Source organism: Poecilia mexicana, unplaced genomic scaffold (genome assembly GCF_051168715.1).
Source record: "Poecilia mexicana isolate PSO_F unplaced genomic scaffold, ASM5116871v1 scaffold_18, whole genome shotgun sequence".
In the NCBI taxonomy this organism is placed as follows: Eukaryota; Metazoa; Chordata; class Actinopteri; order Cyprinodontiformes; family Poeciliidae; genus Poecilia; species Poecilia mexicana.
Window position 1 is genome coordinate 22,855,189 of NW_028263387.1, and position 25,778 is coordinate 22,880,966.

General features: G+C 37.0%; 6 protein-coding genes across 6 annotated transcripts; 3 read left to right on the top strand and 3 right to left on the bottom strand.

Annotated features, from left to right (window-relative positions):
• Positions 1-504: 504 nt before the first annotated feature.
• LOC148154194 (uncharacterized) lies at positions 505-1,353 on the top strand. Its single transcript, XM_088016062.1, has one exon. It carries the CDS (start codon positions 505-507, stop codon positions 1,351-1,353), a length of 849 nt encoding a protein of 282 aa, XP_087872188.1.
• Positions 1,354-3,564: 2,211 nt separating this feature from the next.
• On the top strand, positions 3,565-4,576 carry LOC148154195 (uncharacterized). Its single transcript, XM_088016063.1, has one exon. The coding sequence runs from the start codon at positions 3,565-3,567 to the stop codon at positions 4,435-4,437; it is 873 nt and encodes a 290-aa protein (XP_087872189.1). The 3' UTR covers positions 4,438-4,576.
• Positions 4,577-5,966: 1,390 nt separating this feature from the next.
• Positions 5,967-6,854, bottom strand: LOC148154196 (uncharacterized). The gene has a single exon (XM_088016064.1). The coding sequence runs from the start codon at positions 6,852-6,854 to the stop codon at positions 5,967-5,969; it is 888 nt and encodes a 295-aa protein (XP_087872190.1).
• Positions 6,855-8,498: 1,644 nt separating this feature from the next.
• Positions 8,499-9,377, bottom strand: LOC106905416 (uncharacterized). The gene has a single exon (XM_014970262.2). The coding sequence runs from the start codon at positions 9,375-9,377 to the stop codon at positions 8,499-8,501; it is 879 nt and encodes a 292-aa protein (XP_014825748.2).
• A 2,113-nt stretch (positions 9,378-11,490) lies between these two features.
• Positions 11,491-12,387, top strand: LOC148154197 (uncharacterized). The gene has a single exon (XM_088016065.1). It carries the CDS (start codon positions 11,491-11,493, stop codon positions 12,385-12,387), a length of 897 nt encoding a protein of 298 aa, XP_087872191.1.
• Positions 12,388-15,349: 2,962 nt separating this feature from the next.
• LOC148154198 (uncharacterized) lies at positions 15,350-16,234 on the bottom strand. Its single transcript, XM_088016066.1, has one exon. The coding sequence runs from the start codon at positions 16,232-16,234 to the stop codon at positions 15,350-15,352; it is 885 nt and encodes a 294-aa protein (XP_087872192.1).
• Positions 16,235-25,778: the final 9,544 nt, after the last annotated feature.

Here is a 25,778-nt window from a genome sequence, read left to right on the forward strand (position 1 = left end):
AAATTCTGAACCATAAAAAACTTCCTGAATAATTTAGTTAATCCTATAAGTGGTACATTTTAGTGTTCATACATTTTTTAACACTCTTTCTTCAAAACAAATGTTCTTCCTCTAGGAACACTTTTCACATCACTCAAGGTCACTGAATAACAGATACAAAGCAAATAAGATAATATATATATATATCCAATCCATTTCTGTACAAACTTAAACTGTTTAATTTAGTACATTTACATATTTAGTAAATTTGAATATTATTGAAAAGTTCATCTATTTCACGTTTTCTGTATTTGCTCAGTGAAACTCATTGTATTCACCACAATTGATTGACATTTACAAGGTTTTATTTTTGTTTAATGATCATTTTCTGCTTATAGTTAATGAAAACACAACATTTTATATTTGAACATTACATCACAGCAATAAAAACATTTTTAGTACAGAAATGTGGCCTAAAATATGTTACAACCACCACGGTGTTAATAATTTTATTTCCTCTTCTAGATGTCGGCCAACTTGTCTTTCTCCAACGACTCCGTTTTTAAACCCTATTCCTTCGCAGCCAGTGGTTACGACTGCTACATCGCCCACCCAACCCGGTTCATCTTCATCACGTTTACCGTCACCCAGGTGGCTCTCCTGTCTCCTCTCTGCGTCTCCATCCTCTACCTGGGGCTCCAGCAGCTGCAGCAGAGCCACTCGGACTGCTTCACCTACCACATGGTGGTCATGGAGCTGATCGGTGTGTTTGGGTGCATCGTCTCCTTTACTGGCAACTGCATGAAACATCTAGAAATACTGAAGGCTGGTCTTCAGGTGTTTTGGTTCACGTGGTACGGGCAGATTTCCTTCCACACCCTGACCTGTGTGCAGCGCTACCTGGCTGTGGTTCACCCCGTCACGTACCGCTGCCTGAGAAAGGGACGAGGAATCAGAATCAGAAACATCTGCATCGGCTGCATCTGGATGCTTTGCTTTGGAGGCGCCGGTGGTGTTAACACAGGAAAGTATGTCTACTTGGATTCCAGCCTCATGGCGTTATCTTCAGTAATCGTCCTCTTCTGCAGCGTTTCCGTTCTCTGCGTTTTGGTTCGTCCGGGTCCAGGCGGACCGGGCAGTGAGAGGGCCGACCAGTCGAAGCGGAAAGCCTTCTGCACCATCCTGGTCATTCTGGGGATTCTGATGTTCAGGTTTTGCTTCGGTCTGGTTTGGGTATTCTTTGATATTTCGGGAAACGCAGCAGAATGCATGTTGCTAACATGTGGCATCTGCATTAATATTCCAAGTAGTTTGGTTTTGCCTTTGTTGTTTCTACAAAGAAGAGGAAAATTATGGTGCTGCAAGTCCATTTAATCAGAAAAAGACAAATAAAACTTGTTTATATTCAACTGTTTTGATTTTTTAAATTTATTTCTTTTTGGTCAAGCTTTGCTGTGACAGCAGTGATGCAATTATGCTCAAAAAAACCACCAAAAAGCTGGAGGTGTTCAGGTTGTGACCTTTGACCCCTCTGGCTTGAAAACATTTTGCCCAATCATTTCTGCTGCTTGAGTTTCAAACGTCTCTCCTCTGTAAATAAACTGCAACTTCACCTTTTACTTGCCAAGACTGTTTATGAAATGTAAATGATTAATAACTTGTATCTTGTGGATTTATTGGTTTATTTTGAGCCATATAAAAGAAAAATGTATATTATTCTCCTTAAGAGATAAAAAAAAGGAACAAACAAACCAACATGCATCCCTTCACTGCCATACGGTTCACATTTTCATTTTTGAGGAAGAAACAAGGTGTTTTACTTACTTTCAACTTAATCATATTAGCTTCAACTTTGTTGTGTGTTTTTGTTTTTATTACAGCAGGAAAAGTTTTTATTATGCCTTAACGGAAGCATATCATTTTAGATGTAGACTAAAACAGCAGCTGTTTAGATTGACCTTTGAACCGTAGATGAAACACTGACCAACATTTTGATGTGTAATGAATTGACTGTAGTGTGTTCAGTGACTGTTTTTGTGTTTTTATGATGTAAAGCACTTTGAACTGCTTTGTTGTTGAAATGTGCTACACAAATAAGCTTGATTGATCATTAAAAAAATGCGTATTTTCTTTTATCATGATTGTTCTTTTATGAACGCAGCCTTTTGGTGCACAATATTAGTCAAATCTCACATTTAGTAAATATTTTAAAGCCATTTTTCATGGCTTTTGGCGATCTGTAAATCTGTTCATGGCTCTATTTCTTGACACTAAAGGACAAACTTATGGAGTGCAGAATTAATTATTCTGCCAACAAATTGTCCCACCTGCTTTGCCTGCATGTTGGTTTAGTCAAATGGGATCTAAATGAGGTACGAAGATTTTGCAAAAGCTCTGCAAAAATGTAAGAAAAAAAAAATTAACTATTAATTAACTATTAAACTGATTCACATTGATTTGACAAAGAAGCTGAACTGTTACAATAAAACACTGATGGCTTTTATGCGCCAAGTTTAGTTTAGCTTTTAGAGCAATAAGGCAGTTCAAAGTGTTTTATATCCTGACGGATTTAATGATGAAATTATTGTCAAACAATAAGAAACAATAATCCACTTGTCCCTTAAATCTGCATCATTTATCCCTTTGGCAGCCTGGCTTTCACAGACACATTACTTATTGAGCAAACAAACAATATTCGAACATATCTGAATTGTTCGATGACAGATTGAGGCGAGGTGGGGCTGTACTGCAGGAGGAGAGAAAAAAGCTGCCAGATGTCGCAGAAAGCAAGACAGAGATCTCAAACGCACCGACGAGGTTTGAAGTATTTTCTTTTCTTACTCGAAACAAACATTTACTAAATTATCAATATAACATTACTAACATGTGCATTAACAATCCTTAATGCAGATGCAGAATTGAGTTTTCATTCCCAGCCTGAAGTGTTGATTCAGACTTTGCCGATCAGATTGTGTTCAGTTTCAGTTCAGACTGATTCTGTGGCGCAGTTTCCTGCAGATTATTATGTCTGTGTGACGTCCATTAGGAATATTTAAATTAATAAAACATCTAATATTAGGAAAAAAAATTGTTTTCAAAGGGGATTTTTGAATTATAGCTGCTGTAAACATGGCTGCCTCTCTTAGATTTTATATATTTGGCATTAAGTGAAGTGAAGCAACCTGCAGAACCAGAAATAAATAGACTGAATTAATCAACAATTGGCATTGCTAATTCAATTTTGCTCTACTTTCGTCTTGATTTTAGGTTGTTTTTGATATTTTTCTGTCCCATAAATTAAAGTAATCATATGAAACCTTCATTTTCTATTCATATAGTTTCTGTTGCAAACGCAAATTGGAGAGAAATTCTGAATTAACTCTTGTAATTTTTCTATTCTTCACTTTATTCTTACAGTAATTGTTATCAGCTGTGGAACAATTGGAGGTTTTGTTGCATTTCAAGTCCATTACCTTATTGATTATTATCTAACTTTGTTAGAAATTATAAAAAAAATTCAACAACATAATTAAAAAACACTGCCTTTATAGATGAATGACATGTTTTTTCTTTGCTCTCTTCTAGATGCTGGTAAAACCTTCATCGAATGACTCCGTTCCTCCTCTGCTCTCTTCTCCCGTCACTTTCTCCCCCTTTTTGAACACGTTTTGTTTCCTGTCTCCACAAAGCGGTTTTATTTTTACAGGGTTTTTCATCACTAACAGCTCCGTCCTCTTCTCCCTGAGCTTCTCCATCCTTTACCACGGAGCGTGTGAATGGAAACAAAAAGGCTCCTTTTCCTCCTTGATGTCAACGATGAGCCACTCAGACTTTTTCACCTACAACCTGGTCGTCATGGAGATCGCCGGCATGTCCGGGTGCGTCGTCTGCGTCTGTGCAATCTACAGCGATCAGCTGTACTTGTTGGTTTGCAGCGCCTTTCCGTGGTTCTACGCCTGGTACGGAGAGACGCTGTTTCACACCTTGACGTGTCTGGAGCGCTACCTGGCCGTCGTTCGCCCCATCACCTACATGCGGCTGAGAAACGAGCAAGGCGTCCGCATCAGAAACATCAGCACTGGCTGTGTGTGGCTGCTGTCTCTTTCTGGGATCGGCTTGATGTGGGAAAATGTGTTTACCGCTCTGAATTTCTGCATCCTGGCTTCTGTCCTGACCGCCGTTTCATTCTGCAGCCTCTCCGCTCTTCTTGTTCTGATTCGTCCAGGTCCGGGGAAACAGCAAAAGTCAAAACAGAGGGCGTTCTACACCATGGTGGCCATACTGGGAGTACTGGTGTTAAGGTTCGTTTCAAGTCTGGTTTGGACTTTAGTTTACGCTTTGCAGCTCAGCAGTGAGTGTGTGATCCTGGGGTCGATGGTGTGGCTCTCTATGCCCAGCAGTTTGGTTTTACCACTGCTGTTTTTGCACAGAGCAGAAAAATTATTCTGCTGTAAGTAAAACCACTAAAAAAACTGATAAAACTAAAACCACAAGAAGAAAATATTGTTCCGAAATATACGTCACTCAGCAAACTAGAAGCAGCTGGACTTTCTTTTTTCAAGGAAAGTCACAATAAAACAAAGATGTCCACTTCTGAATTACACTGCAAAGACATCAAATATTACCAAGTATTTTTAGTCTCATTTCTGGAGCATTTGAAAAACAACAAAACTGACTTACAAGCATATTTTCAGCAAAATATTAGCTGGTAAATAATTTCCCAATATTGTTGAAAAAGGCAGATAAATTTACTTATAACAAGACAATTTCCCCATGTTATGAGTGAAATATTCTGCCAACGTAAGTAGTAATTGTTCATAATTATTAATGAATTATTTACTTACAACAAGCTTTGTTTTTAAGTTGCTTTAATTCAAGTGGACTAAGATATTTGTACAAGAAACTAAACAACAATACTTGGTAAGATTTTGTGTTTTTGCAGTGTAGAAATGTTCTGTGTATTCGACATTTACAAAAGAAATTTAAAAAGTGACATCTGGAAAGTTTGTTTTGATAACAAATCAGTGCTTACATCTGCTACAATCATTTTAAAATATAAATAAATGCAGTTTTCCTTTCAGGTTTCAATAAGGTTAATATTTGAGGATAGTTTAGTTAATTTAGTTCTTCAGTTGTGATCAAGAGTTGGAAGTGATTCACTCATTTGTTTGTCTTTTTCCTTTGTCTAACTATTTAAATTTTGTCTTTTCTGTGAGGGTTTCCAGCAAATTTCCATCATTTTTTAAATTATCCTGTTTTGTTCTGTTGTGAATATTCAAAATACAGCATTGAACTCTGTCTAATCTGACTTATTTGCGTTTGATTTATTTTATTCATCAACACAATAAATGTTTGAATGGACTTTCTGCTCCACCTTTGTACAAATAACCAAGGACAGATCAGATGGACATTTCTACACAGGAAACTAAAAATCTGTCGTTTGCAAATTTAATGTAAACTTTGCCCTTTAAAAAACATCTGTTTCATTTTAGATACATTTTACTTGTCTATACATTTTGTAATTTCAATGTTTTATTTAAAAATCTCTGTGTTCTGAGTTAAAATATTAAAAGTCTCTTGATTTTGTTTAAACTCTTCCGCTTTTATTCCAACAAAATAAACATGTGACTGTGCATTATGAACATGTTGGTGAAACCTTTTGAAATATGCAAGAAAACAAAGACACACTGGCTGGTTTTCTAAAACTAATAAACATCAACAGAGTGAATAAGTTTCATCCTGATTTTCTTCTTATCCACGCAGCTGGTCGTTCATTGGCTCCGCCCACTTTGGGACATTTTCCAGACTTTCTCAGGTCATGTAACAAAAACATTTCAGCTGAACATCGAGTTTGATGGACATACACATGGAAATCAATGAAAAATATTTTATTTTGTTGTTTATTCTTGCACAAAAACATACTTTTGACAATTATAAATGCCATTTATTACATAAATATCAACAACTCTTGACTCCTGGACCAAGCATCACCTAAAATCTCTATTTTTAAACATGTTTTTTCTCTCTTTATATAAAAATAAAATTGGCAACAACAGACTGCTGGGAAGGTGAAGCCAGTAAACAGAAATCAGAATCACACAGTTGTCCAACCCTGGTACGGTATAAACCACCTCCAAAGCCACATTAAACACCACTCTGACGGTCAGCACGGCCAACGTAGAAACTATGGTAACGAGCGCTCTCTGCTTTGACTGGACCACTTTCCGTCTGTCCTCGCCTCGTTCCCCCGGTCCGGGCCGAACCAAAACCCAGAGGACAGAGACGCTGCAGAAGGAGATTACCACTAAAACCAACACCAGGAAGGACAGCTCCCAAAATATTATAGTTTTAATGCGATACAAATTCACAATACCCACAGAAACCAGCCAGACACAAGCAACGACGATGTTCCTCATTCTGATCCCTCGCTCACTTTTAAGACTCAGGTACGTGATGGGATGCACGACGGCCACGTAGCGCTCCAGGCACGTCAGGACGTGACAGAGAATCTCTCCGTACCATTTCGTAAAGAAAATATACGATCCTTTATTTGAGATGTTTGCATCCTCCGTGAAAACACCACAGGAGACCACGGTGCACCCAGCCACCCCGAGCAGCTGCATGGCGGCGGAGCTGTAGGTGAAGCAGTCGCAGTGGCTCACCGAACAGCAGGAGGGAGTTCGCCTCCATTTCCGGAGGCCGTGGCTGAGGACGAGGACGCTGAGAGGAAGGAGGAGCAGAGTGAAGGTGAACCTGAACGCGGTGAAGATGACGGAGCTCCAGCCGCGGAAGAAGCAGCGAGCATCCAGCGGGGAATCAGAGGAAATGTTTGGCTCAGGATGGGAGCTGTTGCCTGGTAACAATATGTCCGCCATGATGTCTGAGGAAGAAACTTTTATCAGTTTACTGCACACTCATATTTCCTTCATCTTTGTTCTTCCAGTTCTGTGCAAACCTTTAAGATTTAAATCGTTTACTGAGTCAAGACTTTATTTTTCACCAGATTTAAGTCATTTCAATAAATCCATTTAAAGGATCTGAATGTTAACATGCTCCTTCACAAATCTCAGCTTTAAAAACATTATTTCTCATATATTATGACATAATTAAAAATAAAATCAAAACTAACCGCAGTGTTCAGCACAGCTCTGGGGATTCAGCCTCTTTCCTCTGTTTGCTGCACAGACCCAAGTTTTCATTGCCCTCTCTCTCTGTGCCACTCCAAGTGTTATTCAAATCCAGTTCATTTGCATCAGAGAAGTGCCTCTAGGATTTAAACGTGTTCATTTAAGCAACGTGTAAAATACATGCGTTCACTGCTAATTTCAGGCACAAACATCAATCACTTAAAACAAAGATAAAAGATTCACAACTCTGAGAGAAAACAAGCAGAATGCATCGTTATCTGATAAACTAGACCAGGTAATCCCAAAGAAGTCATTCATCTTCTAAAAATAAAGGTTTATTTGTTAAACTTTCAATAAAACTAAAGAGATACGAGGACAGCGATGAGCTCAACAATGCAGCTTCTTGTAGAAAAAGTTTGAGCTTCAACAAGTTGACGTTTTTAATTTCTGTCCAACTTTATCATGTCTGATGAGACTCTGGAGGATTTTCAGCCTGAATGAGACACAGAGGCTGAAAAGTTTCACGTTTTCATTCGATTGCACCAAGTTTTACTGACTTATCACACGAACAAACCTGTCCACATGAGTTTTAACTGAATATTTTATTTAATGGAAACATTGCAGTGTGATTTTTTCTTTCTTTTTTATTAGCAGCGAATCAAAAAAGGTTTTGCAGACATTTGTGGCAAACGGCTCTTCTCCAGCAGGGCGGCTTTAACTGGTTCTGTCTGGTTCGTTCTCTTCACCTCACTTCAGGTGAAGAACAAACCCAGACTTGATTAGATTTGATTGATCGCCTCTTGATTTACATCTTTGCAAACTCCAACCAAAGCAGAACGGCGGACATGCCGCCTGCTATCAGAGTTGTAGTTTTGTGCCGCCTGCTATGAAACACTGGAAACATAATTTTAGTTTGGCTTGATGTGCATTTTATTCTTTGGGTTTTCTTTTTAATAAAGTTCATGTGTGGATATTGGTAACATCTTTTAACTGCAAAATCATGATTACAGCCGAAACATGAGAACCATTATCTTCAATAATTAACACTTTACTAAAGTGTTTCTTTATTTAGATATAAATGGATGCAATCCAAACGATTGCATGCTTGAAAAATGAAAAATAAAATTCTTTAATATAGTTATATTTATATGTGTAGCAACAAAATAATCAGCTACCCTGAACTGTTTTCATTTTGTTTGGACCAGCAGTTCATTTCTACTAGATAAAATGAAACTTCTGTTTATTTGAGTCCATTAAAACCCCAAACTTGAGTTTTTTTTTATGAACATCATTGGAGAGTGGACCACAGTTCTGGTTGTCCATAACGGATCGAAGCTGTGAACTCTGGTAGAGCCGAACTGGACCTTAACTCCAGTTCGGCCCAGTTTAATCCTAACCCTTGCTGAACATCGTTTGCTTAAAAATGTTTTCTCTCTGTTTATATAAAAATAAAATCGGTAACACCAGACTGCTGGGGAGGTGAAACCAAAAAACAGTCGTCAATAAAACACAGTTAGCGAATCCAGTTGAGCAGTAAACCACCTCCAAAGTCACGTTCAGCACCACTCTGACCGTCAGCACGGCCAAAGTGGAAACTATGGTAACGAGCGCTCTCTGCTTTGACTGGACCACCGTCTTTCTGTCCTCACCTCGTTCCCCCGGTCCGGGCCGAACCAGAACCCAGAGGACAGAGACGCTGCAGAAGGAGATTACCGCTAAACCCAACACCAGGAACGACAGCTCCCAATAAATCATAGCTTCAAAGTGAAACAAAGAGTCAAACACCAAACAAAGCGTCCAGACAGAAGCAACGACGATGTTCCTCATTCTGATTCCTCGCTCAGTTTTGAGACTCAGGTACGTGATGGGATGCACGACGGCCACGTAGCGCTCCAGGCACGTCAGGACGTGGAACAGAACCTCTCCGTACCATTTAAAGAAGAAAAGATATTTCCCGATCGCATTGACGTTCAAATTCCCCATGAAAACGCCGCAGCAGGAGACGATGCAACCGGCGACGCCGATCGTCTCCATGGCGACGGAGTGGTACGTGAAGCAGTCGCAGTGGCTCATCGAAGCGGAGGAGAAATACGAGCGATTCTGCCTCCATTTCTGCAGAGCCAATCCGAGGATGATGACGATGAGAGGAAGGAGAAGCAAAACGTTGGCGATGGTGAAGGTGGTGAAGATGATGGAGGTCCAACCGAAGACGAAGCAGGCGGCCTCCAACGACGAAGAGTCAACGCTAGAGGAAATGTTTGGGTTTGTCATGATGTCTAGAAGAGAAAAAGAACATGAAAAACTGGATTTTATGGTTTAAAATGACCCAAAAGTGACAAAATTTGTTAAACTTTATACACACCAAATCTGGTTTGTTCAAATTATCTTCAATAAACCAATTTCCAAGCATTATTTTAAGCATTGACAGTTTTTGTACATGTCTAAGCCTTGCTTGTTTTTTCTTTTTATTGAATTATAGTGAAAATAAAGTTTGAAAACAGCACCAACCTTTGTGTCTGTCAGAGTTTCATCCCTGATCCTCTGAACTCAGAGCCTTTCTGTGCTGTAAATGTGACGGACCTGAGGTTTTACTGTCCGCTTCAGCTCCGTGTTTCGCTCCAAGCTGCAAAGATAAAGAATTTGCATAAAAAATAGTGTCACGATTATTTAAATGTGTTTATCTTCTGCTCAAGCAACATGTGAAATACGAGCCACACCGATGGTTTAACAACAAAACCTGATCAATTTTTCTAACAATAGAAGCAAAACAACAGAAAATATCAATACTTAAACCTCACAGAGCTACAATTAGAAACTATTTAATGGAAAAGTAACATTTGTAGAAAAAATAGATTGATTAACTTCAAAGGCCGAGAGTTCGGCTTCCTGCCTGAGGAAAACAAACAAAGTTTAGCCAAAGATTCAGTAACTTGTAGAATCGTCTTCAGCTACAATGATTTTTTTTTTTTTCAACTTTATAAATTTCTCCATGCAGACGGATTTTAACCCACTTTTCTTTCCAGAATATTTCTGGTTCTTTGTTTGTTTGCTTCTTTTTATTTTATTTTCTGCTTCCTGTTTGCAGAACCTTTAACAGTTTTGCTTTATTTTATTTTTTTGTGGGATTTTGCTGCCTGTTTACAGCAACACACTGAAGCTCACACATCATCCAAGACAAACTTTACATCAATATTTATTCGAATTAAAAATAAACCAAAATAATATTACAAAATAAATAGAAAAAATAACAATAATCAATGCTGTTTCTTATGTTGGTTTGGATCAAAACAAATGGAAAATCACAGAGCTTTGACTTTCTGTCGTCTGTCAGGTGATAGTTTATTATCTTTTCATCTTAAGTTCAATTGTCTGCCATTAATTATTGCTGTTAAATTGTTTTTAAATGCAAATAAAACCTTATTTGAATATAAATAAAAGCCCAGCAGTTTGGGAAGGTGGAGCTGAAATAAAACAGGATGAATGTTGCTCACATGAATCAGATTAACAAATGGAAACACAGAGAAGGTTGGTGTTTGTTCTCTACTCATTATTATTATTATTATTATTATTATTATTATTATTATTATTATTATTATTATTATTATTATTATTATTATTATCTAAAAAGAGAACCAGATTTACCTATAACAGCTGAAATATCAGGTAATAAATGGATGATGATCTGAGCCTTTATGACTGTTAAACATAAAAGTTTTTGATTTTTTGATAAAAAAAACAATGGGACAGAACTCTTTAATGTGTTGGCTTTAAGAGATTATTCAATTCAACAAGTATCTTCACAAAAAGAACAACTTACTAAATTTTCTGACTTTATATTCTTGATATTTTTGCTCGATCTGGAGCTGAATGCAAGAGGAAAAGACGCTTCGATTGTTTTGATAAGTTTTGGAGGATTTCACAAAGGTCAAACACAAATAATTTAATTTCTCTGGCACCAGAAACTAAAATATTTCTCTGGTGCCATTTCTTTTTTTAAGTTGTTCCTCTGCCAAGATGCAGCAGCAGCTCCTGCTGCATCTTTGGTCTCCATATAATTTGCTATCATGAAACTTAGACTCCTGAAAATAAAACCTTTGTAGAAAATATGTCCATCACAGATGCTGATTAAAGTATGAAATCCTCATTTTTAATCAGTACTGTACGTCAGAGCATCCACTTTTTAATAATCAAAAGAAAATGACTGAACTTCTTGTCAATTATCAGTGACCAATACAGTAATGACGCTCTAAAAACAATGTGGGGAAAAAGTTTCTTCATTTTAACGTTTCTCTCAGTCAATAAACTGATTTTTTATTTGCTCAGGTTTTCTTCGTCACCGTTTTTTTCTGTGAATTTGATTTGACTCTTTTTCTCCCTCACAGAGATGAAGACAAACTCCTCATCCTCAAACGGGTCCCTTCTTCTTCCTCCCCGCTCCCCAATGGAAGATCTGGTTTCCTGCTACGTCTCCACTCCCGGCTCCTTCATCCTGGCTGCTTGTTGGACCATCGACTTCCTCTTCGTCCTCCCATTCTGCCTCTTCATCTTCCACAGAGGTTTCCACCAGCGGCATCAAACGAGAAGCGCCTTGAGTCACTCTGACTGCTTCACGTACCATCTGGCCGCCATGGAGCTGCTTAACGTGTTGAACTGTATTTTTTATTGCTGCGGCGTCTTCGGTCAACATTTCCATCTAATATTTATTGGACATTTTGTTACTTCCTTGGTCTGGCACGGACAGACGCTGTTCCACCTGCTGACGTGTGTGGAGCATTACCTGGCGGTCATCCATCCCACCTTCTACCTGAGTCTTCGAAACGAAAGAGGCGTGCGGCTGAGGAACGTCGCCGTTCTCGGCGTCTGGCTGCTCTCCTTCGTCTGCATGGGTCTGATGGCGTTCAGAAAGTTTCTCGCCATCTTCGATGTTTGCGTCCTGGTTGTAAATTTAACATTTGTGTCCTTCTGCAGCCTCTCTGTTCTGTCTCATTTGTATCGCCCGTTACCAGGCGATAAGGAAGCCGGCCTGAGGAGGAATGATCAGGCCAAGCAGAGGGCTTTCAAAACCATTTTAATCATTTTGGTGGTTCAGGTGCTGAGGTTCACTGGAAGTGTGATTTGGAGCATCATAGACGGTTTAAATCTCAGCTCTTACTGTTTACTGGTGGCTATCGGTGTCCTGGTGAATCTGCCCAGCAGTTTTGTGTTGCCTCTGTTGTTTCTGCAAAGAGAAGGGAAACTGGTTTGTTGTAAGAAAATCCAGCAGCACTGTTGTAAAAAATGATTCCTAATTTAATGGGTTATCTGGGAATTGCTTGGCCTGAACGTGGATATTGAATTTGATCTAAATTTATTTATTCAACTACAGAAAAAAAAACAAAGACACCATGACAGGACGGAGCAGATGGAAAAAGGTCTATCTGAGGTGCAGGTAGTCTGCACCCATCATGGTCATTAATATATAACATTTTTTGGCTTTTAAATCTTTATTTTTATCTCATTTTTTTCTGCAGATTTAAGAATCATACTTAGCAAAACCGCAATGTATTTAAATTGAGAATTGGACTCAAAAGTCTTGCAAAAGTTTGCTTAAAGTTAGAACTTAAACTAAAATGCATCTGGATTTGCGAATTAATATTTATGTCAGATATGTTCTCACATTTTAATATTCACCTGCGGTTAAAACAGTTTTTGTTTAACTGAGCTAAATATGAAAATTGTAAAAGAGCAGAATATATTTTTACTGCAGGTTTCTGGCAGATAACATGCATCTCTGTCTAAGGTTGGATGTTTTAGGGACATTATTAGGATTAGAAGGTACAATTTGCAGCAAGTAAAATAGTTTAAGCTTTTCTGAAGATGAAAAAGTTACATTAATAATTTAGAGGTTCCCTGTCTGATCCCTGATCTTCCTACTGGCTACAAATACATTTAATAGACACCTAAACTCCAGATAAATATTTGTCTACATTGCTTTTTTAAATAAGCCGTATTCCTCTTTTATCTATAATATCCACAAATTAGACTTTAGTTAAAAGTATTTTCATCAAAGTTATGAGTCCAAGGGATCATCATGTTATTCATGTATTAAAAACACGATAATCTTCTTTAAGAGATTAATATTTATGTTATCTATAGAAGTGTATTAAGCTTTAATTACTGTTTTTGGAATGAATCAGTGAAAAATATTGAGAAACACTTTCTGAGGTGGTTTAATATTTATGAACATTTAAGATTTAATTCAAGTCATTTTAGAGTTTGTTCAGATTTCTGGCCTTAACTATGAGTTTAATTTAAAAACTTTTTTAATATTCTGTAGTTCTGAAGTTGTTCACATGTTGGTTTTGTTTTTAAGTGAAACTGGATGAAGTTTTGTTGTGTCATTAAACATATTGATACGTCTGCTGGTGTTATTTCAGTTTGCTGCTTAAACTGATTACAGTGTTTATATCTGTGACGACAGATTGTTGTTGTTGTTGTTTTGCTGCTTTTGCATAAAAGCCCATTTGCAAAAAGCAGGACATCTTCATCTGAGGCTCATGAACATGTCAGTCAATTCAAATGACTTAAAGATTGAGAGGCTTGTGAATAAAACCACTGACCTCTGGATGCCTTATTATTATTATTATTATTATTATTGTTTTATTCAAATATTTCCAGGTAAAGGAAATAACTTGCAGGTAAACATCGTATGAAGTTAAGATTGATGGACTGACATGCAAACAACCATTGACAGCAGAGTTGATGCTCCTATTCCATGAATTATTCAAAACAAATGAGAAATATTTTTGTTTTTGCTGCATTTAACTGAAAAATAAATGTTTATATTTAGTTTTTGGAAGGGTTTGAAGTCGAATAGTGAACTCTTGATTGTTTTTACCATCATATCACTTGGTTTTGATTTAAATTAATACATTTCGAAATTAGTTCAGTGTGAGAAATGTTCAAGGTAAGAGTTGTAAATACTTACGGCACACCGGTATTCAGTTTCAGTTCAGTTTTTTTAATATAAATAAAAGTAAAAATTTTGTAAATAGTATTATAATCCACTTTATTAAGCAAACCAGCAGCATCATAACAGTTTTAATATGCTTGTTTCATTTAGCAGAAAACTGATGTCAACAATACAAAACAAGTTTGATATTCACTTAACAGCTTAAGAAAAAAATTATCTTGTCATGAATCAACAAAATAAAAAAGCATAATGAAAACAGTCATAAAACATGTTTTATCATCATATAATTTTTTTTCTACATAATTTATTTGGGTAAAACATGAACAGCGACTGACTTTTCACAGTGCTTGAGAAAATAAAATTAATAGACTCCCTCCACCCATCTGCATTTAAGCATTCACAGATTTTGAAGATAGATGGATTATTATTAAAATATTCCACAGAAATTACAGCTTGAGAAACTGGAATACATAAACAAAATGCTACTAGTGAATAGATTATTATAAGCATGTTTAATTCTCCGTAAGTCAAAATTCTGTGGTTTTTATGGTATTCTTTGTTTTTATCTGGATTAAAATATATATATATATATATATATATATATATATATATATATATATATATATATATATATATATATATATATATATATATATATATATATATCCACAAATTAGACTTTAGTTAATTTGAGGATATATATGTCAATAACAAGCTGGACTTCCTAGTTAAGAGCTGCAACATTAAATAGTGCATTTATAGCATCTCAGTTGAATTCCTAAAATAAACTGAATGGCATAAAAAGTTTGGCTTTGTGCAAATCAACTTCGATTTGGACCAAAAGAGGGAACTAAAAACCTGTAGGCTGCTTTAGGTAAACTGGTGCTGTTCTAATGCATTTATGAACGCCAAGCAGACCTAAGACGGCTCCAAAAACAGGAAGGGAGCTATAACACAGTGCATTCTGGGTAAATACAACCAAAACAAACGCTCGTGTCTAGCGCTAGCAGAGAAAAAGAGAAAGAGAAACGATACAACCGCTAAAATCTGATGCTACTCCATTTCTGTTTACATTTCATGAAAAAGGAAGTTGCGCTCAGTGTCTTCTTCAAGGGTTTTCATGTCGTTTTCTTTAGTGGTTCTTGGTGCAGCGCCCCCTCAGGTGAGAAGGGGAACAACACCGCAGCGCAGCAGCTGAAAATGGAACAAACGTTGCATTTAGGTCCCGATTCACACCGAGTCTACCGGACTATCAGGGGCGAAAACATTCTTGAAATGTTGTAATGAAGCTTCAATGGAAATTGTTCTTGCAGCACATAAACTTTCCTGATCTGTGTAGAAACATCAGAGGTAAGACCAGGCTGCTGGGGACATTAAACCAAACTACACAAGCCATGATCACGCAGTTACTCTTTTTGTCTGACATGAAGAACACAGTCCAAATCAGACTTCCACTAAACCTCAAAAACAGAACTCCCAGTATGGTGACGATGGTGTAAAAGGCTCTCCTCTTCAACTGGCTGACCCTCTCACCGCCCTGCTCTCCTGGACCTGGACGGACCAAGACACGCAGAACCGCAAGGCTGCAGGCCGACATGATTATCAGCGAGGTCAGCAAGAGGCAGAAATCCATGACGAGGAAAACGTCTTTCAGCACGAACAAGCTCAGCCTTATGACGCAGAGCAGCCAGACACAGGAGATGCAGACGTTTCTGATCCTGGTTCCCCGTTCGTTCCTGAGGCCCAGGTAGGTGACGGGGTGGACCACGGCCAGGTAGCGCTCCACGCACGTTAAGACGTGAAACGACGTCTCGCCGTACCAGATGAAGGACGACAAAAGTCCTCCCACGAATACGCCCGTTACGTTTTCAGTATAGATGCCCATGAAGAACGGGACCAGCCTGAAGACACAAAACGTCTCCATGGCGACGATGTGGTACGTGAAGCAGTCAAAGTGACTCGACGCCGAGCCGGTGGACCGTCTTCGCTTCCACTCTTTGAGAGCGGAGAGGAGGATGAAGACGCTGAGGGGGAGAAGAAGGACGAGGTGGGTGATGTAGAAGGCGACGAAGCTGAAGGAACTCGGTCGGGAGATGAAGCAGTAAAAACTTTCAGAGATGAAGAAGATGGAGGGAGGAAGAAGAGTCTCCAGTGCTGAGGAGGAGTTAGATGACATGTCTGGTTGAGGAATGAAATGGAATAAAATTAGAAAATTAGCAAATCAAATAACTGTAAACACTTCAAACAACATTCACACTGTTTCACATTTTGTCACATATCAACCATAAGCCTGTTACTTCATTGGAGTTTTATGTTTACTGCATATCTTTAAAAAAGTTATTTTTATTTTATAACTGATGCAAAATCACACACTAAAAACATCTGAAAAGTTAATGATCATTTTTATTGGCCCTCCTGAAACAATGTGTTGAATAAACACCTTTCAATAGAGCAGCTGCACCATACAAAGATTTGGTGTAGCTTATTTTGTAGTGTTTACTTAAATGTAGTAAATACAAATGCATGACTTTTACACTTTTACTCATAAAAACATTTGAAAAGCATCTTAGAATGAAACATGGAGAACCAACATTAAGTTTTATAAACCTCTTCTAGTTAATATTGATTACTTATTCTGATCAAACATGGGGAACCAATATGTAGTTCTATACTTTTACCTTTTTGTCTTTATCTTGGTTTTGTTTGTATTTATGTAAAACACTCTGAATTGCTGAAAATATGATTTATAAATAAAATTACCTTCCGTACTTTACCTTTTATTTAAATTGAAATTATGCTTTACATTGTTTTGGTCGAGCCCAAAACCTCCAATAAAGTATATTGACATTTATTGTTGTGATGTAACAAATACAAAAAAAGGTATGTATATTTATTCACTAAGTTCATTTTGAACTCTTAGACACAAACTTGTTCACAGATAACTTTTTTTTTTAGTTCTATTTTATCTTTAATTTTTGCTCAAAAGGTTTTGCCATATATTTGTTTGTGTTTGTGCTTTTGGATTTATTTTCTCTTTAGAACAACATTGTTTTCCCTCCTCCCACTGATTTGTTTTACTTTGATTTTGAATAAATAAAAAATTATCCATGATGAGTTCGATGTCAAACTCTGGAAGTTATTTATCTGCCCATGTATATATAAAAGCATCGGTTCTGAGAACAAACAATGTTTAATTTGATAATAATTTAAGAATATGAAAGCAACACTAACCTGTCAGATGTCTGATTCTCACTTTGTATTCACACCAAATGTGTTGTGTGGCTTTTCTGCAGGTTCCTTTAACCTCTGACTCGACACAAATCTGACTGTGGTTTATTTGCATTGGCTTCGTATATTTATTATTTTTGTACTGACATCGACCCAATAATTAATGATTTTATGTGAGAAATGATTAAACCAAATTCTTTCTAATCTTGTTAAACAATGTAAATTGTTTTGCATCAATTTTAAAATGTGAAGAATCCAGTAGAACTTGTTTAGTATTTCAACACACAACTTTTCTTAGTGTATAGGAGATTCCCTATAGTCTAAAAACAATGCATTGCAATTTCTATGCAGATGACAGGTTAGAAAATTATTGATGATTTTACTGCATGTCTTTTTAACACTTCAGTTGAGCTCAAAATTATTCATACACCCAAAAAAGTAAAATTTTAAGTTACTTTCATTAAATCAAGAAGTTTCTTTGTTTCTGAGAGAGAAAGTTGTCTTATTCTTATTAACTTCTGAGTCTGCCGAATAATTTTGGACTTTATTGTTGACCACAAATAGTTTTTAATGGTCGATTATGTTTGATAGATGAGTATTTTATAACTTCTGTTAGAATCGTCTGTGAAAACGTTTCTTTTTTCATAACGGCTAAAAACACAAAACACATTCAGCTAAAGCTCCCGAGTGTTTCACTCAGCTCACATGATTATGGCATAATGTATAGTAATTATATTGATTTATCACATCTTTGACTTTATTATTATTATTTCATGTAAATGATAACAGAAGAGAAATGCTTTCTGCAAAGCAACCAGTGGTTTTATTTTTTTTTTGTTTCTGGAAATAAGAAAGAACAGTTTTAAATGAACATTTATCCTTAGTGAATAAATGCAGACTCCATTGTCATCTGTATTTCTTTTATTTGGTTATTATTACAGAGATTTGACAGAATTACAATCTGGAAACGTTTGGCTCTTTTACTGAAAATGCCTCCAGGATTAAAGCACTTTGATTAGAGATATACATGGACATTTAAAAAAAAATAGAGATTTATTTTACATCAGAGTACAAGATACAAGGTGTGGTACGTTACATTAATGGCAAAACAAACACAAAATAAACAAAGACAAAGAAACAAAATTGTGTTTTAATGACTGAATATTAACTGTGTACAAGTCAGAGCATTGAAGCAGTGATTGTTATATGAATGACACAATCAGCATGTGGAGCAATTAAAAAACTACAAGTAATAATAATGAGAATAATAATAAATAGCTCAATTATCTGAGAGGCAGATAAATGTCTATATAAGATGGATCAATTAATAGAGTTAATAATTATACTAAAAAAGGAAGTGGCATCAATTCATAACACTTTAATAAATTAAACTCCACTTATACTAAGTGGAGTTTGTTACATTGCATACAGTTTTTAATAAAAACAAAAATGTGAAAAACAGATTCATTTTTTTTTTTACGCCATGATCCAAAGAACAACTAACCGGTTGTTTACATGCAGAACCTTGCGGACCACCAGAGTTTGGGAAATAGAGTTTTAGATTAACAGAAATTCACCCAAACAAATAAAAATCTGACCTAAACCCCAGTAAGAGCCTGCAGCCGCTCGCTCTGAGTCATTTCTTTGTCCACCTTTTCATTTGTTATTGGTTTTCAGACAAACGCATCGCCCTGCTTTCTGCAGAAATAGCAACGGTTGCACCAGGCTACCAGGAAGGTTGAACCAAGAGTTGCATGCTAGCACCAGACAACTGAATTCAGCTGTTAGCATACTTAGCAAAACCCAAAGAAGCCCCCAAGACATTCTGACTACGAGCGCTACCAGTATGGCCAAGATTGTGTAAAACGCTTTATACTTTAGTTGTTCTCTCCCAGTCGAGCCTCCGCCTTGTTTCCCCGGGCCCGGACGAATCAAAACACAAAGAACGGACAAGCAGCAAAAACAATTGACAAATATTGCAATTATCAAAAAGAGCAAACTCAGGGCAACAGCAACAACTGGTTGTATCAAAGCCGCCACTGTGAAGCAAAGCAGCCAGGCGCAGGAAATGCAAACGTTTCTGACCAGAACCCCTCTGTTGTTTCTCAGACCCAGGTACGTGACGGGGTAAACGACAGCCAGGTAATGCTCCAAGCACATCAGCAGGTGAAAGAAGGTTTCTCCATAACAAGTAAAACTATATAAAAAGTACCCAAATGACATTAGGTTTAGACTTTCACTGGAAATGGTGCAGACACAGATGAAACATCCAAAAACGCCGATGAGCTCCAAGATGGCCACGTGGTGCGTGAAGCAGTCGGAGTGTTTCACTGAAGCGTTTCGACGCCACTGCTGGAAAGCGTGGCGGAGGATGAAGACGCAGAGCGGCAGGAGCAGAAATATGTTGACGGTGCAGAAAGTGGTGAAGACGATGGAGTTTGGTTTGTCGAGAAGACAACGGATGACGTGAAACGTGGTGGAGTTTGTGGATGAGAGGCTTTGAGGAAGAGAGGAGGAATTGACTAGAAGAAGAAGAAGAAGAAGAAAATCCAACAAATTATCATCCACCAACGAAGTTTGTCATTAAGTAATTCACTCATGATATATTTACAATTTCCTGACATGCAAAAACCACCACTAAAATAAAAAGTCTGACAATACAATGGAGGTTATTAGCTTCATTTCCGCCGACGGTAAAAGTGAGCAAATCGGAATGGCAAAAATAAATCTGATTAATGGAAAAGCCAACGTCAAAAACAATTATTTTGATAAAAAGAAAACATTTACATTTTCTGATGCCAATAACTTATCATGTGAACAAACATATTCACATGATTTTAATTTCATTTCTAATTTAAAATGCCTTTTTTTCTCCCGGTTGGGTTTTGCTCAGATTTGTAATGGAAACAGTTATTGTTACCCTAAAGAAATGATCAAATTGTGTACATGGTTCTGTTTAAACAGTTTAGAAACACAAATAGAACGCCTCCCATTAGAGGCCTGATTTCTTTTAGGTTAAAACTGACTAATATTTGGAATATGTGTTAAAAATGTTCATCTCTACAATCACCTGCTAAACTGAGGTTTTGTTTCCAAACATTCATGTTAGTTGTTTATGCAACACAAGAACATTTTTATAGGTTAAACTGAAGCTCATCTTGACTTCTGAACTACTCCCAATATTTTGAAATGCCTCAGCAAACAGTTATTAAAGTTTCACCACCTCTAAGTTGTGAATTTTATTTGTAAAAGTAGTAAAAGAGAAACCTACGTGGATCAGTGTCTTGTCCTGAGCTTCTGCTTTGCATCGTTCCTCAGGTCGGCGCTCCGGCCACGTTGTGCCACCACACCTTCCTTAGTGGGTTATTCTTAAATGTGCTTAGTTTGCATAGTGAACACACGGATCCATGACAAATGATTAATGCTAATAGATCGATTTATTCCAGAAGACTAGTGGGAAACCAAAGCCTGACCTTGGACTGCATGTTTCATTCAGCTTTGAAGGATTTTTATGTCAGTAAAATCTCTAAGAGAGGCTGGACTTTCACCCATACGGTAAAACATCTGTTAACTTAATTTGATTTGTTTGAGTTGTTTGTAAAACTATGAATCTGTGGGGTGAATTTCAGAGGAGCAATGTTACACAGTTTCACTTTATAGCACATCGTGTTGCATTCAGTTGTTATTATGTTACATAAAGGAAATTTGAGCTCATCGTTTTGAAATTGGCCTCTGTCTCTTTAAGACGTTCCTGCGTTTCCCCCCAGAAACAATCAGAGTAAAACTCCTGGTATGTTTTTGATGAGGTAACATTGTAACATGACCTTTAGCTGAAAAAAGTCAATTTTACATTAAATTCCCCAAAGCTTTAAAGTCCAGACTGGAGATGTTTTCATGTTTTCTTTGAGGAAGTGAATTTTCTGCAGGTTTTTATTCATGTTTGTAGAGGCAAATAAATGAATACATTTGTAAATATTGAGAATAATACTTTAAAAAATACATTTTCAGCACCAGCTATGAATTTAATAGATTCTGTTTTGATTCTTCTTTTGGTATTTTACATTTCCTCTCAACACCAGAATTTGGAAGATTTCTTCCTTCTGTCATGGTGACTATAATGTATTTCAGTTTGTTATTAAGTATTTTGAATCATCTAAATTAACGTTACAAAAAAATGCCAACAATTAATCTCATTTAATTGATTTTGTTCGTGCAAATATATGGATAAATCTTTAAACTTCAGATGAAAATCCCACATTTAGTTTTTCCCTGAGGATTTCAGGCATATCAACTGATTTGTTAATAAAATACAGAACAGTGGAAATAGTCAAATGCCGAACAGATTGATTTATTATTGATAATAGACCATGGAGTTCATACCTCATTTTTTATTTACATACATTTATTCCCACTTTGCATCATTTCAAGGAATGAAAAGATAAATAGCTATTAGTACAACCATCCAACAATCCTCAGATCTTTAGTTTTCATTTACATGATGTTTGTGTGAATTCATCCAGGTGATTTTCCTGAATAGTTTCATCATTGTGACATTGTTTTAATAATCCAAAGAATGAATTTGCTTGTCAGGAGACAGATTCATCTCTAACACCAGCCCAGATAAAGAATTACAGTAGATTTGTTAAATTAAGTGACTTTTACTTTAGTTACTACACAAGAAAAAGAAACTTAACAGTTTATAACCAGTTAGTTTTTAGCAGCACATTAACACCAAAAGCTCACATGTGAATCTGCTAAACATCGTGTTAATGCTAAAACCTCGCATGTTAATATTATCATGAATATTTGTGCAACTAATGTAAAATTCATTTTGTACGCGGTTCTGCAAAATTTTAAACCTGGAAAAACATAAACATTGTAAAATGAAAGTCATAAGATTACATCCACAACGATAAATGAACCAAGTTCTAGCGACCAGTTACAACATTTTTATAGAAGTTTAAAACCTCCCTGGTGTTTTCTGCTGTATGAAACGTGTAAAAAGTTGAGCACATGTGAAGCTAATGTGTAGAAACTTGGAAAAGCAGTCAGCATCTGGAACGGCATCGCGTGTTTTGAATGTGTAAATAAATTGTGAAGCTGAAAGTTTTAATTGGAAAATTAAATTTGTAACAACAGCTGTGTTTCTGTTGACAATATTACTAAAAATATCCTGCTTAATGGAAACATGACACTTTTGAAAAAACTTTATTCTTTTGCATTAGAATGAGTTGTTTTTTTCTGGCCATGTCAAAATGATGGGAACATTTTTGTCCCATCGCAACAGGAAAGAGGTGGACAGGAAGTGGCTGGAGGATGATGGAGTGACATGTTTTTAAATGACTTATCACCTGAACAAACTTATTCATGTGATTTTAATTCTCTTTTTTTTATTGGAAACACTGCAATTGTGAGATTGTGGTTTTTGGACATTAGTGGAATACGGACAGTTTTGTCCACATCTGTATCGGAGGGCTAGTTTAACGTTTGAAGCATGTGGGAAACACTGAACATGAAAAGTTTGAAAGTTTTGGAAGCACATTTCAAACACAAATATACTCCAGATATAGAACTCATAATGTGTGGTAACATGTTAAAACTAATGGAAATGGTCCAACACGTCTCTTCATGTTGCACATTTTGCAACATTTTCAGCCGAGCTTTTTTGGTTGCGCATCGTCATCACAGAGTCGAGACGGGAGAATCTTGAGCTATAAGGCAGCATCCTCAATAATTTCACTTTTTGTTCCTGCAGCATGCAAACTTTCTCCTTTTGTGCAGAAACAGCAGAGGCAGCACGAGGCTGCTCGGCAGATTGCACCAGATGATTCCCGCCATGATCAAGCATACATTCTTCATCTGTGTTACAAATATTCCAGCCCAGACGAGGCTGGACACAAACCTCAGCGCCAGAACGCTCAGTATGACCACCATGGTGTGGAAGGCTTTCTGCTTGGAGCGGTCAGGCCGCTCTCCTGGGCCCGGACGGACCAGAACGCGCAGAGCAGAGAGGTTACAGAACAACGTGATCAGCAACGAAACAACCACCAGGCAGAAATCCAGAACGGAGGCTGCTTTACTCTTTACACTCAAGCCCATCCTCAGACAGCAGAGCAGCCAGACGAAGCCAACGCAGACATTTCTGATCCTGGTTCCCCGTCCAGTCCTGAGGCTCCTGTAGGTGAGGGGCCGAACCACAGCCAGGTAATGATCCGCACACGTTAAGACGTGAAAAGATGTTTCTCCATACCAAACGAAGGACGAAAGAACGCCTCCGACAAACACCGCCGCCACGTTGTTTGTGTGCACGCCAAAAACGTAGGGAACGAGCTTAGCGACATAAAACATCTCGATGATGGTGGTGTGGAAGGTGAAGCAGGCGAAGTGGCTCCAGGTGTGGGGACGCTTTTGTTGCCATGCGGCGACGAGGACGAGGATGATGAGCGGGAGGAGGAGGAGGACGGTGGCGACGTTGTAGACGATGAAGATGAAGGAGCTCGGTCTGGTGACGAAGCAGTGCTGGTCCACAGAGAGGAGGAAGAGGAGTGAGGATGACGAGTTGGCTGACATGTTCAGAGGAGGCTGCAAATAAAATGCATTAAATGGAAAATGGGATTAATTTAACACACACACACACACACACACACACACACACACACACACACACACACACACATATATACATATAGATATAGATATGTTTTCTCAAACATTAGGTTGCTTAAGTTGGTTCTCTGTTTCTTAAATCTGCCTTTGGATTTTTTAACATTAACAACTTTTGTACTTGTAAATACTTTATTGAGTTCAAATAATTTGAGTTTCATTATTTGTTTCGATGCTTTTGAATCCTGTTTCTCTACACCATTGTTTTTTGTTTTTTTTTTTGCTCCAGTAATCCTAATCTTTGTCTAACAATGACAATTTAATTGTATTTTTTTCTTTGCGTCGTTGTTTATCTGCAAAGCACTTGGTATGAAAAGTCCTTTACAAATAAAGTGAATTTAGAGAATTACACATGCAAACATCCTAACGCCACAGAAAAAGGGAAATTATAAATATATTGTGTGAAAACATTTAAATAAATACTGTCACTGGGGAAAAACACTGTAAATTATCCCAGCTTTAAATTAAAATTTGACCTTCATGACCGTTTATCTGCTCTCAGTCTCCTGAATACTAACTATTTGTTTGGTTTGTTCTGGTTTAGAAATCTTCAGCTCAACTTGTGTCATTTCTGCTTGTTCAGTATATTTCAGTTGAGTTGCGATGTTAAATGCAAAGCTAAATATTTCAGTTTCTGTAAAGATGGCTGAGAGAAACATCCTGTTCAGATTTCATGCTATTAAATGAAAGTGTTATAAACTACAAACACTGGAATGTTATGTAGAAATATTTCCCTTTTCAATGAAGCTCCTAAAGTCCATTTAACTTCAAATGTCTGACAAACTACAACAAAAAGACTTAAAACATATATAACCTGGAAACAGTCAGAATATAATAACTACCTGGAGTTGAACACATTTTCTTTTATGAAATGAGCTATTGAGTTTTGTACTTTAAAGATAAAGAACAATTATAAAATAAAACAAAACCCACAGACCTTATTATTCTTTGTCGCTCCGTTTTGTCTCCGGACAATTTGGCAGATTTATTGCTCTGGTCATTTATTTCAGTTGCAAACAGCCTGGACCTCTGAAGCAGGATTTAAATGTGGTAAATAACATTTGCGTTGGATTCTTATTTATTATCGACACATTTACATCTATGGGCTCGATGGCTTCAGTAGGTTGACAAGCTAATTTGTAAATAAATAAAGTGTTTGTTGATGTTTATCAAACACAAACCATGAGTGATGTTTTATTCACTCATGTAAAACAAAAACTATAATTTCTGTAACTTTGATTAGATGCTATAGTTGTTCTGTTTTGTCTCCATTTGTCTGCAGATTCATTTGTTTTCAAAGTGACGTATTTGAATCAGTTTATCATCTTGACATTGTTTTAGTTATGCAAAAAAAAACAAAAAAAAAACGTGTTTGCATTTTACACAGTGAACAAATTAAAGAGTGATGTGGGGTTGCCATAACAACAAGCTTTTAACCTCCAGTACCAAATGTACCGATTCGTTTCCAAGTCAGCAGGAATCTGTGAAAGGTCAGTAAAGTTATTTTAAGGACATCTGTGACTAAAATGTCATGATTTATGACAACAGTCAACTGTTTTAAAGTAATGTCACATGTTAAACATGTTAGAGTTAATCCCAGAGAGAAAGTTATGAGAAGAAACAGTTTTACAGTGCATTAAACTAAGCTTTAGCACTGGAATAAAGATAAGACATAAAATAACTAAACGGCTTTCACATTACAGCAGGCAAACAAAAGGTTTGCTGCAACATCAACATGCAAATGTGGTGCAAAGTCAGAACAAATTCATGTAAAAACATGGAGCCTAAAATTAAAATTAAAATAAATAGGAAAACATGGAATTCATGTA